Here is a 13,330-nt window from a genome sequence, read left to right as displayed (position 1 = left end):
GTCTCGCAGGTATGTTCTATATTTGCACAGATCGAGGGATCCACCAGTTATATAGCCCACCACACTCAGGTAACATAGGCAAATATCGAGGGATCCACTAGTTATATAGCCCACCACACTCAGGTTAACATAGGCAGCGAGCCAGAACCTAGAGAAGCTGGCTGCAAGACAACCAGGATTTCAACGTATAGCTGACCCTTTGCATTGTTTTCAACGATTTTAAGAGAAGGAATTTTGTCCCCAAAAAAGGAGGAATGGGAGCAATAAAAAGATCTGTCACATGTCCATAAATTTTACAGGATAATGTTTTACTGTTTCTCAAATCATTCTTATGTAAAAAAGCAAGCCTACAGGATCTTTATTATTAAGCATTCCTGCATTGTATCCTACACAAAATGTCCGCACTTTAAAGCCAGGGCCAAAACTTTCATGGTAACCTCATCACGTTCAAAAAATGTGTATACTGGTTGCACAAGATCCTGCTGCTTTTAATTGTGCTACCTTACATTGTGAAAGTTTGGATACTGTTGATAGTGTAACCTAGAGCAACAATTCTTGCACAAATTTCACGTTATTGTTAAGGGCCCACATGCACCAATTATGGAGCCTTGGTGTCAGTCTAGGCTGACAGTTCACTTTCTGATGTACTTGAGTACATACGCCAAAATGCTGCAAGTAAACTGCCTAGAATTGAATGGCATACACTTGACACTGCACATGGCACTGCAGTCAAAGGGTTGGTAAAATGCTGATTTGCAAGGACCACTCCCAAAACTGAATTCTGCAAAAACATTGTGACTTAAAGTTTTGAGTATCCAAAATTTGATTGAATGTGAGTCTTGACAATTGTGATCCTCAAAGGGTTGAGCAGAAATAAGCACAGCACTAAATCAGAAGCTTAAACTTGTTGTAACAGCGTTGTCTTACTAAAATTGCCTTTTGTGTAAAAAACATACCTGCATGCCAACTTCTATGGAGATTGTGCGGGATGTAGAACCACAAAAACCTAGAAGTCGGGACAGAAGATAGCCAAATAGGAAACCTGCAGTGTGCAAGGCTAGCACTGCCAACACAACTTGGCCTCCTGAAGACAGTATCGCTTGGGAATTCTGAGCAATGGCACTTGCGCAAAGTGCAGCAACCGTGATGATTGCCACTAGCGGGGCAAAAGGAGATATTTTACCGACAATTTTGGGAAAATAGTGTGCCATAGCTGCCCCTGTCAAAACTGGCAGAAGTACCACCTGCCATGTAAAAGGACAGCTGACCTCACTTACCCTTAGCTACTTGTACAAAAACTTTCATCAATCTGACAAATTACTTCAAAAATGGACAGTGTCACGTAACAGCTCCTGTTCTTTGTAAATAAGATGAGCTGAAGACTCTACAGCTACTTGTGTTTGAACACGTAAAACTGCACAGTTTTTCAATTGCAAGCAAGAGGTCTATTTACTGCACAATAAAACAATGGTCCAGAAACCAAAAACGATATAATGTGGAAGACCAGGAACATCCCTAGAACACAAACAGTGCTTGGATTTGTGTCTGAGGAGAGGTACAGTCTCTTCCAGAGATATTACCGGAAGCCAGAGGCCACTGGTACGAGGTGCAATGGGTTTGAAACTCACGAATATGTGTGTTGATACTACATGCTTCTTCGTACGACCACAGTGCAACTAGTCGAACGGGGTGCAAGTTATGGTGCAACTAGCGAAACAAAATAGAAAGAAGAGATGGTAGATCCTATGGGAATTCTTACATGAACCAAAACAAGGATACACTAACCTGGTGCAATGCAGAGCGAGACAGAACAAGAGTTGGATTTGCGACGACGTTACCAAGCCAATCGTGGTAACTAGACCACCTCTTAAAAAGTACAGAGATCACTCACCAAGCATCCACAATAGCTCATAGCTCAATCCTTTCTCCCCTCACATTCGCTACTCTCCTTACCTTCTCCCAATCAACTAATGGTCTATCCATTAAAGCCATGATTCTCCCTCCATTGATAGATGTCCCTATACTTTGACGTCTCATCTTCTTCTCCTAGCCATTATTCACTAGCTCGCTTTTTTATGCCTTCCAACTATCCCATTGCACTAGGAGACATCACTATCTTTAGGTAATGCTCTGGTTTCTCAACCAGTTTTCATCGACTCCCTGGCAATGTCATAACTGCTCCATGAGGATGATGACACCCCATGTGCAAACTCTTTGGGCATACAATGTTGGTCCTCTTCCGTGTATCAGCTTGGGCCCAGTGGCTACTTCATGGGCTCTTCCATAGGGACCACTTGTTTGCCACTCTTTCCTATCCTGCATTGCTTCTTTGTTTGGCTTCACAGGGTCTAGTCAACGAAGTCCTTAGGCACGGAACTATGCTGGTCATCACACAAAGTAAGCATGGACCAAGTCTGGTCACATCAGGATGGTCATCGACATGGACAAAGTCTGGTCAATAGGTCCCCTTCAGCTATCAATTCATCGTCCCAATGAATAGGGTGTAGGTACATCTGTGGGACTTATTGTGTGGTGTGCTCCTTTGTATTTTTGGTTAATATCCTAATCAATAGAAACAAGAAAATGAAAATTGCATAGCAACAAAAGCAAGTGTCCTTACAAAACTGAAATGCAAATATACACATATGTGTGCCGAGCCAAATGAGAAAGCAGAAGCGCCAGGAGAAACAGGCTTCCTTGATTATACAACAAAATAATACGGAATTTCCGAAAATCAGCTTGCAAGAGGAATAGGTGGCCATCTCCTAAAGGCCCCCAGTCCATTTGAGTGGGCATAGCTACACTCCAGTTGAGTGGGAGTTGAGTGGGCATAGGACTCTATGGCTATATCACTTCATCTCCTCTTCAGTATCTAGGATTTTGACAATGCATTGATGTTCCTTGTATTTTTCTTTGTACTTTATGCATCCCTGTCTGTAGGGGGGAAGCCCTCTTTTTGTATCTTGTGGCGATGCCTTCCATGGCAGTCATGGCTCTGACCTGTGTGTCCACAGTGGCTTCCACTGCAGTATACTCGTGCAAAGATCCATTATCTTCAACGAGCCCAGACTATTGAGGAACCTGATAAAAGAGTGAAGTGAGCTGTCTATTCTTCTCCGCTGGTCGAGAAAGTATGAGAAAAATCTTTCTGTAACCAACTGCAAAGGGGCTAGTCTCGAGCCTTGCAATTGCGACACCAGGAGAGTCACAAACCCATGTGAAAGAAACCTCGCCTCCATAAGCGAACATCTAAAAGGTGAGGGGTGAGGTCTGAAGGCAAGGCAGCAAGCATCCAATCCCTAGCATGAATCCTAGAAAGTTGGGATTCACAGATGCATGCGAAGAGGGTGGTGGAGCTCTCGAACTCTACATCCTTCTGAAGCGGCAGCAGCTCGTGCATGTTCTCGTGGACGAGGATTGGCTAAATGGATAGCCATTTGCCAATCGAGGGTGAAAGAACGGCTAAAACAAAGTTATAATCTGTCTGTGATGGAGAAGAGAACTCGAAAAAGTTGAGGGTAGCAGAGAGGAAGTGTGGAGGGAGAGGGGGGCAGCAACGGGGAAGGACATCCCCCTCAGCTTCTCTCCTCTCCCGGGGCAGAATGGGGCAGCAAGGGAGGTGGAAAGAGAGGGAGAAAGGTTGAGGAGGAGGAGGCGGAATGGGAGGGACTCAGGAGAGAGGCTGAGGGGAGGGGCAGAATGGAAGCTGCAGGGGAAGAGAGGGGTGAGGGATGGAGCGGTGGGTAGGGAGGGGGAGAGAGGGGGGAGGAGGTGGAAGGGCGAGGGGCGGAAAGGGGCAGGAGGTGGGATCGGAGGGCCCAGAAGCAGGCAGCAGCAGGGAGGATGAGGCAGAGAAAGGGGCAGGGGAGGCAGCAGGTAGAGCAGCAGGGAGGGAGGGAGGGGGAGGGGCAGCAGCAGGGAGGAGGCATGACGTGAAGTGGGAAGCAGCCTCATAATGGAATACCACTCATTCTACTTAATATTGAGACATTTTGAAATCATAAATATCTTAAAGTTTGATCAACGACAGGCATTCATACTTATACGTAACTTTTAGTATGCTGTAAAAAAGGTTTGAATCACCTGAAGAGTTGAGCCGAAGAGAGCACCTGCATCAACAGCAACATATTGTCCTGCCAGTTTTGCTGTCAAAAAGGGTGTCATCACCTGCATGTTCATATTCTTGAAGTGAGTGCCTGTTTCAATTACAAATGTAGCAATGTGCATTTACTAGTTTGTACAACTAATTTATTCATCAAAGATAATGCAAGTCCATATCAAACTCTTTTTTAACACTCTAGCATGTCTTTGAAGCACATGTATATTCAAGAAGAATCTACATCTTATACAATCAAAAAGTATTACTCTAAATGTGACTTGTTCAGAATGTCATTAATTCAGTCACAGCATTAAAAAGATAGAATACATATAAATAACAATAAAACTCATTTTGCGTACATATTTTCTAAGCATTATATCGGGGGTACTAGCCTCCCCCTTCTCATTTAAGACCATAAATAAAAAGTACTGGCGTCTATGAGATATGAGTCGAGGGCAATGTAATAAACAAGCTCCCTAAATATGCAAGCCCTCGAGTCTTATTATGCCTTCATGCAAAAAGGCTCAATTGTCTTCAGCAAGCTGGCCATGCCACAACACCCTGGGTAAGACACAATAAGCATGGTTAATAGAGTTTTAGCGTGGTGAGCTGAGGGCCACGGGGCTCGAGGCAAGTCCCACATGCCTAGGTCCGTCAGGGCCCTGGTGTCTTCTCCGCTCCCTAAGGTTTGAGTGATGGTGGTCCACACTTGAGGTGACGCTGAAAACATAAGGCAGGGGCAAGAGTTCTCCATGAGAATTCTATTGGGTGTAAGTGCCATGCACAGAAAAGCCGGCTCTCAAAACAAAACAAAACCTTGGTAAGACAGAATAAGCATGCAGAAAATGACTTGCATTCTTTGCCAGATAATGTGGATGCTCGGCAACCACGAAGCAATGTCATCAGCTTCTACCTCATGTATACATTGCAGCTAGTATTAAGTTGAGTAATCTCTATTTTCCACAAGAACAAAAAGTTGCTAGGAAAAAATGTTAATAGTTACCTCAGCCATCCCTTCCCTCAACATATATTCAGAGGTGGCAAAGAAAGCCCCAAGAAGAATATGAAAAAAACTCCCAATAGGCTAGTCAAGAAGCAAACTATAGGGAACACATGCACTAGTATGGTTATGAAGGCGAGTTTTAGTCTAATTAGCCTAGTTGTATTTATTTTCATGTTGTACGGGTTTCATATCATAACCCATCCTTTATACTTTTGTTCTATCTCAGTTGACTTGTTGTGGAATACACTGCAGTGCTTTGGAGTTCTCTATCGACAATTGGTATAAGAGCTTGGGCTTCCCACGGCTCATTGCTATGACCCATCAACTTGAAGAGCTCAAAATGCAAAATGGCAATCCATCATGGAGCATGAAAGAAAATTGCAGATTGAGAGATCGATTTGATAGTATTGGTACGCTCATTGAAGAGAGAAAAGTGGTTTCAGTCACTCTCAAGAGCTTGGCCCCTTCATATGGGGTGTTTGTTACTCCAGTAAGTATTCCCTCAAGGGCAGCTCCAATCTCAATTGATGAGACAGTGGGTTTGCTGTTGCAGGAAGAGGAAAGAGTTTCAAAATTTCCCCCTTCTCCTAGCCATGGTGAGCAAAGGGAAATTTTCAAAAATACAACAAATACCATGGAGAACAAAAGTAATGCATCTGGCAAAGCTCCACAAAAGGATAGACAGGTCAAAAAGAGTAGATGTAATCATTGCAAGCAGCCTAGTCAATTTACTGAGAGATGGGGCAGTTCCAACAATAATTTTGTTGCATCTACCAATAAGAATGCTAATCTGCAACTGCAGGTTCATTGTGTACAGGATAACAAGGATTTTGCCTTTGCAACCATTGATGAGATTTCTTGCAGGAGGGACATCCATGAGCAGGTTGGACATGAAATTCCTTTACTTGATGACACATTTTCAGTCAAGGATACTTGGTTTTTGGAAAGAGATGATCCCAAGCACATGACTCCAGTTCAAGGTTCTGTGAAGTGGCATCCAAAAAAACAGCAATGACCAGTGATCCCCAGCACATGACTCCTCCCCCCTCAGCCCCTCGGCCTCCCTCAGCACCCCCCCCCGCCTACCCCTCAGCGTCCTGCCTACTCTCTCAGCCCCCCAACCACCTCTTCCACCCCCCTGCCTCCCCTCCCTGCTCCCCCCTCCTTTCTGCCCCTCCACCCCCTTTCCTGCCTCCCTGCCCCTTGCCTTCCTTCTCAGCCCCCCCCGCCTGCTCTTTCCTTCCCCTGCCCCCCTCTCAGCCTTCTCCGCCCCCCCTCAGCCTTGAAGCACCTCTCCGCCTCATCTCAGACCCCCTCTCTTCCTTCCCCACCTTCTTTGAGCCCTCTCCCACCTCCTCTTCTCAGCCCTTCCCCCTCTTCTTCCTTTTTTCTTCCTTTTCCTCCTTTCAGCCGCCCGGACAGAGCTTTTCTTTTTGAGTTTGAGTTGGCCTCTAACCTTCAATTGACAAATGGTGCATTCAGTCATTCCCAATCCGCTCCCACCGGCTGCAAGAACATGCACATTTTCAAAAGCCGAGTTGCTGCAGCTTCAACAAGATGTGGAATTGGAGTCTTCCACCACCCTTTTCGCTCCCATCTATGGATCTCATCCTTCTAAACTTCGAGCCAAAGACTGGATGCTTGCAGCTTTACCCTCGAGCCTCATCCCCGTCTTAAAGATGTTCATTTGTTGGGACATGGGCTCTTCCAAGTGGTCTTTGATACCAGAGGCTGCGAGTGTTGTGCTCAAAGACAACCCATTGCACTTGGGCTCCAAAGGATTTTTTTGGGACCCTTCACGTTGGGCTTTGACCTAGTAGAAGAGGATAGTCAAGTCTCTTCCCACACCACCTTCAAAACAGTTTTCGCTGTGAACTCACACACACCACACCACACCTTGAAAACAGCTTTTGCTATGATCATCCCCGAGGGAATTTGTACATGGGTAGCCTCTCAGGAGGGCGAGCACCCTGCCGATTCTCCACCACAGTGAGCCTCTCTCATCGCTTCCTTCCCGTCACTCCCTTCTGGTTGCTCCCTTCTCGTCGCTCTCTCTCTCTGCTACTCCCAATGGCCCCTAACGAAGAAGCTATGATAGCATACTTGGAAGACTTGTACCGTCAGTGTTATCATATAAAGAATGGGGAGGTAGATGTACCATCGCTACCTGGGGCGCATCTGTGTCCCTCCACACATGCCACGGGTGAGTATTATTCCAACCACGACAAGATAGATCGCGAAATCCTGGAGAATTCTATTGAGTGTAGGCTGAGCTACACCCAAGAGGAAGGCCACATGCCCAAGGAAGCCCATTGGAGTAAGGAGTCGATTGGAGCTTCCTTTATGTCATGCTCCTCACCTTGATTGGAGCTTCCTTCAAAGTGGTCATAGAGATCCCCCCCCTCCTTGGTTTAACCTCTTCAACAACATAGGCGATCAGATTAGATGGAGTTCCTCGAGTCCCTAATATTTTCAATTACCATATTGTGCTCCAACGCTCAGATGGTTCTTTCTTTCGGCAAAGAGTCGAGATTGTGGGCAGACAGGACCAATGCATAATTTGTAGGACATTTGGGCATTTTGCCAAGGATTGCCCAAGAAAGAAGAAAAGGCCCAAAAAGCTTGCTAGGACAGCTCCTACTCATCCTCAATAGAGTGCTCCTCCAGCACCGCCTTCGCTTCTGACACGTGCCCACAACTGGCACACCTTGCACCCGTCATCTCCCGTTGGGTTCCAGTTAGTGTCCTTGCCCTGTAACATTTGCTAATCAGGAGGGGCCCCCACTCATCCCGGACACAACTATAGTCGCGGCTTCGGACATTCCATTTCTCGTTGTGACCAGTCTTGATCGTCTTCAGGTTGCGACAAGAGTTGTACATGAGGCTATCCCCTGCTTAGCTCAAGACACCACTGCTCCAGAGGCTGCCCCGATTTCAGCTTCTCCCATTGACCCAATTGCAGCTCCTCACCTTGACCAAGCCGTTATTGTTGATGATTCAGTCTTCTTCATGATCATGGTTCCTTTGAGAAGTCGAACTCTTCTTGATTATTCAGTCTTCTTTGTGATCACTATTCCCCCCCCTCATGAATCGAGAGAAAGGGGTTGTGCATACCATCTCTCTAGTTTTGACTGCGGGGATTTTACGTTCCCCGATACCATGCCTAATTCTCAAGAACTCTTTTTTTGCCTTGGCGGTTCTAGCGGACTATCCTGAGGACGATTTTGGGCCCTCCACCTTCACTGAGGCAGTGATTAGTATTCCTTTTAACAAGGTATCTTCCTCCTCAAGTGAACAAGTTCTCTCTCTCGTGGATTATCCTCCAGCTCTTTGAGAAGGAGGTCTTCCCCCTTGGAGGGGTTTGTTTCCACCACTAAGTCAAGTAAGCTATTCCATGCTACTTCCTCCCATAGATGAGGATTGTTAGTTGGAACATACAGGGCCTTGGTGTAACAGGGGGTACCATTGATATTCTCTTTTTTCAAGAACACAAGCTGGATGCTAGAGACTGTGCAAAGTCCAGTAAATTTCTTTCAGGTCATACGTTTTGGCCACCTACTTTGTGAAACTTGCATTGCCGTTTTAGATTCTATTCTTTCCCTGGTTGTTGGACATGGTATCATTTTTTCCCTCCAGAGCTCAATAGGTCATTCTTTTGATTAGGGGACGTAAGGTTGGTCTTCTCAACCTCTATGCCCCTAATAATCGAGGAGACCGTGTCCATTTCTAGAAGGAACTTTTCTCTTTGGCCCCCACTACAAATTCATGGGTTATTGGAGGCGACTTCAACATGTGAACTTGCCTTCAGACAAGAAGGGGGGTAGAGAATAAGGCATTCACTCTTTGGAGAGAGTAGCCTGGGGTGCCTTCCTGTTTCAGTTTAGTGGCAGAGATGTTTGGTTGGAAGATGCCTTTCACACTCCGTCACAGTCACTCCATTTCTCATGGTGAAATAGGAGACCTCAGATGCCCATTCATGCATGTATCAACAAAATTTATGATGATGATTGGGCTTTGGATAGAGGTGGTACAATTTGCATTGCTCCCGGGGTTTCTACTTCAGACCACTTTCCAGTGGTTTTGATGATTTTTGAGCCTCATAGGAGAGGTTGCTCTCCCAATATTTCAAGATTTCGGATGCCTTTATGCAGAGGACCTTACTCGGTCACTTTTGTAGATTTGGGTGTCTCCTATGCAGGGTGGAGTGTCATCTCCTTCACATGAGGCAACAGCCCTTTCTGGTATTAGTGACTTCTATCACTTAGCCGCGAGGACCAAAAGACATGAGATTCTCAGACAGAATGTTGTTCTTCATCAGCAGTTGGCAGCCCTACAGACGGAAGAGCAGAAACGGCCTGCAGATGCTTGGATCTTGGAGCACCTTGCTGCTGCAGCAAGGGCTCATCAGCAGACATTGTTAGATTAGAGAGCAAAGTATGCCTTTCATGCACGAGAGCCCTCTTGGATTCAGATGTGTAGTGGAGTCAATAAGCATTTCTTCTCTACTCATGGCCCGATACATAGTAGAGAGTGTCACACAACTTATTCACTTAGACAGGGTTTTACAGACAGATCCCGATGCCGTCATGCATATAGCTACTGCTTTTTATGCCTCCCTTCCTGCAGCAGATCAGAATACACCTGCTAAAGATGATGCCAGGTCTCATATTTGGCAGCATATTCAACTTTTGGTGAAACCAAATATAAGAGTCTCGCTACATGCGCCCTTCAATGTGGAAACCAGGACAGCCTCCATCCACGGAAGATTACATGCTTCTTTTGGATGGTGGCCCATGGGGGCTACTCCTCGGCCCATAGTTGTGGAGCAAATGAGAGTGGATGGAAGGGGCCATTGTTGCACGGATGGAGATCTTAAGACGATCCCACATTGGCTGTGGAGCTGCCCTGCAGCCTAAACAACCTAGCAGGGAGCCCTCAGGATCGTAGCTAGGAAGCAGAGGATCCAATGGGACTTTACTGGGGCACAGTCGCTTGGCTATTTGTGGGGGTCATGCCTTTCCAATTGACATGGTTTTGCCAGCCTACAAGATCCATGGACAGAGGGTCTTTTGGATCAAGATACAAGATGTGGCCCACATCCTCACCAGAGGACAATATTTGGGAAATGGTGACCAGCATCATTACTTGGAAAATCTGGGTTGCCCGTTGCAGTTTGGCAATGGTATGCCAGCAAGTTCCCCCAGCAGCCACCCTCATTGCCATCCGAGAAGACATCATCTACACTTTGCACGCCATATGGGAGCGAGGGACGATGGGATCTTGGATGCCCATCCAAAGACCGCCATCCAAAGGCAGGCACATTTTTGCAAGGCCTAGCCTGCATGTGTATTCTATATATTTAAGGAGCAAGGCAATTGCTGGTTGTATAGTCCCCCACCTTGGTTGTTGGCCCCTATTTCAGAGACTCCCTAGGCAATGAGATGGGTTCTTTGAAAATAGGCGAGTTAGCATGCAGTTTTTCTTTCACAATCAGTGCCACACAGATAGCTGATTTGTAGGGTTATTTTTTCAAGCATTGATAGAAAGTCCAGTCACAACTTTGGACCATCCCCCTCCATAAGATTTCATCCTCCTCCTAGATGGTGCATACGGTTCCCATTGCATGTAGCCAAAGCGAACAAGAAGGAATGGCACCAAGTCATTGCACATGGCCAGGGTTTAGTGGATGATTTCCAATACTTATGGAGCTGTCACTCAGCATAAGCGATCTGGGAGTGCTCATCGAAGATCATAGCATGGCTGATGCACATCCTGTGAGTTGGGGATGGTAGGCTGGTTCTCAGACGGGAAGCATGCATTCATATAGAGATAGTATCCCCCACTTGGTGAGTGTGGGGAGATTATGAGCCAGGAGATACAGGATGCTACCCCTTGCTCGAGGCAACACAATGCAAGCTGTCCAGAGGATCGTGTCTAGAAGACAACATCGTGGCTTAGAACACTTGGATAGCATGTTGTAGCCTAGTGATTGGAGGGTAGGAGATCCCACCTGTTGTAAGTTGTAACTCTTGTCAACATCCAAATATAGACAACATCACTTGGTAGCATGTTGTAGCCTAGTGATTGGAGGGTAGGAGATCCTCCCTGTTGTAACTCTTGTCAACATCCATTGGACATCATCCCAGCAAGCCATGTGGGAGCAAGGTACAAACGGCTTAACAAAGACTACTGAAGGCCTGGCCTGCAAGTATCTCTTTTATTTTCACAGATCAAGGAATCCATTGGTTGTAAATCCCACCATGATGGTGAGATACCATTTCAGCCAAACCTTAGAGATGCATGCTGTAGGGCAGCAGCCGAGCTAGTTTCCCTCTCAGTGCATCCCGAATATCTAACACTATATCATTTGTCATCACATATAATACAAGGTTTTTTCCTTGGGGACAAAAAGATTAAAGACATCACAAACTTTTGCTGGAATATACATAGAGAAGCTTTGTTCCCTAAAGGGAGAGAGCTACCACTATTGGAGCTGCGAACCAAGGGACCTTCTAGTAGTGTTGAAGCAACTAGACTCAAGACTGCCAATTTCCAATGTGATAAAAGACCTTGGACTCCTAAAGATTATTCCCTTTAATAGCAGACTTCAAGCTATTTTCTTCATGGCCTTTAAGAGACATGAATCCTTGAAAGCAGAAAGTTAGAATTTTGTGCCATTAAGAAACTCTCCCTCAGAACAGCAAAAGGATTTAGTATCTATGGTAACAACATATCCTGTAGAATTTTAAACAAAAGAAGAAAGCTTTTATCAGTATACAGCAATAAGGGCTACTAATGATGTTTAACTTTCTATGCTCTGTAATGTCTGAACAATTTGAAGGATTTTTGTCTGAATGTTGTCAAGCAATCACAAAATGATTTGAAATACCGCTGCTAATCCACTGAGGAAGAGCACTCATAACTGAAATTTCGTCAAGGTCAAAATAAGTAGATAGCGTGATCGTAAGTTCTTTTCTTGAGAAGGGAAAGCTTTTTAATCCCTAGATTTAAGAACCTTCTTCAACAATAATTTCAATTGAATGCAATGTTGATTTCTTAATTGAAGATCTTAACACAAGAAGTTTGTGAAGTATAAAAAAGTTTTAAAATAACTTTAACATTATATCATTCAAAGACTTAAATTGAAATCCAAAAATTATAATTTCATAGTCCCTATAGGCAAGAACTCTCCAATTTGGGATCGCTTTTTGGCTTCCAAATTTGATTTGCATAATGAAGATGAGAAGAACATTTGTTGGCCTTGGATAGTTATCCAAACCATAGGTTTCAACTAGCCTTTTTACATTTGTGATAAGCGACTTTCCTTCCAAATTAAAACAAGGTATTTAAGCCCTGTTGCTGCATACAACGGTTTCAAAGATTCAATCTCCAATCAAAGAATACTTTTATAGAGCTTCCCTAACATCCCATTGAAACAAACAAAAGTGTGACCTACATATAGCACACCACTCCTATGAATATTGTGGATAACATAGATTACTCCTTTGAAGAGTTGAGAACTATGACGATGTTTATTCCTACAATGTCTTAAGAATCCTTGAATTGCAGCACCTAGTTTGGCAATCCCTCAAACTAAATTTTCTAGTTTGAATTGAAATACATTCTGTCCTTATAAAATAAATGTGTACAACAGAACCACCTTAGCCTTTGAAGAGAGTGCAAGTGAAAAATGTTGCTCTACAAGGTGGAGATTGACAAACCACAGCTAGAAAAGTACTAGCAGAAGTCATTAAAACTGAGAGCGCCACATTTCCCCTGCATTACAATAGTATAAGTGAGCACCTTTGTAGCGAAATTCCTTCCTTTGAAATAAGCCAAGTAGTGAAGTACCTAAAGACGGTAGTGCTGACAATATATTGTGGCCAGTCAGAAAAGCCCAAGGAAAAAAAAAAAAACATACAAGACCTCACTCACAGGGAACTAACCGAGCAAGGTAGGTAACCACATTACTTGCTGTGCCTGCAGAATATGACCTTTTGTCTTAGATGGAGCAGTGAAAAATGAATCGAACTGCAATCTGATCTACGTCTTTATGTTGAACTCCTTTGAATAAAACCGATCACATCACTCATTCATATCGGGAAAAAAACAGGCCTCTTGCACAAATGGAACCATGCACTGTTTTAGCATTTCTTTTTGCTGACTGTTCTTTTTGTAGAGTGATTACAAATGACTTAAAGTCACATTTGTACATTCTGCAAGAAACC

The 13,330-nt window shown here is 44.6% G+C and overlaps 1 protein-coding gene across 2 annotated transcripts in view; it reads right to left on the bottom strand.

Moving 5' to 3' along the window:
* Positions 1-285: 285 nt before the first annotated feature.
* Positions 286-13,330, bottom strand: part of LOC147880995 (putative sodium/metabolite cotransporter BASS1, chloroplastic) — a 133,081-nt gene continuing 120,036 nt past the window's right edge. The window contains exons 4-8 of one of the 2 annotated variants that reach the window (XM_087370222.1): positions 13,049-13,082; positions 12,824-12,878; positions 4,110-4,167; positions 957-1,228; positions 286-781 (exon numbers count right to left, since the gene is read on the bottom strand). In XM_087370222.1, the coding sequence (XP_087226348.1) occupies positions 620-781; positions 957-1,228; positions 4,110-4,167; positions 12,824-12,878; positions 13,049-13,082 (581 nt within the window). In that variant the 3' untranslated portion in view covers positions 286-619. Of the gene's footprint in view, positions 782-956; positions 1,245-4,083; positions 4,168-12,823; positions 12,879-13,048; positions 13,083-13,330 lie in introns of both variants that reach the window. The other variant, XM_087370221.1, reaches the window with a different exon arrangement.

This window comes from Dipteris shenzhenensis, chromosome 31, assembly GCF_047967505.1.
Source record: "Dipteris shenzhenensis isolate YYH24624 ecotype China chromosome 31, Dip_SZ_1.0, whole genome shotgun sequence".
Taxonomy (NCBI): domain Eukaryota; kingdom Viridiplantae; phylum Streptophyta; class Polypodiopsida; order Gleicheniales; family Dipteridaceae; genus Dipteris; species Dipteris shenzhenensis.
This window is presented reverse-complemented; position numbering and strand designations above follow the sequence as displayed.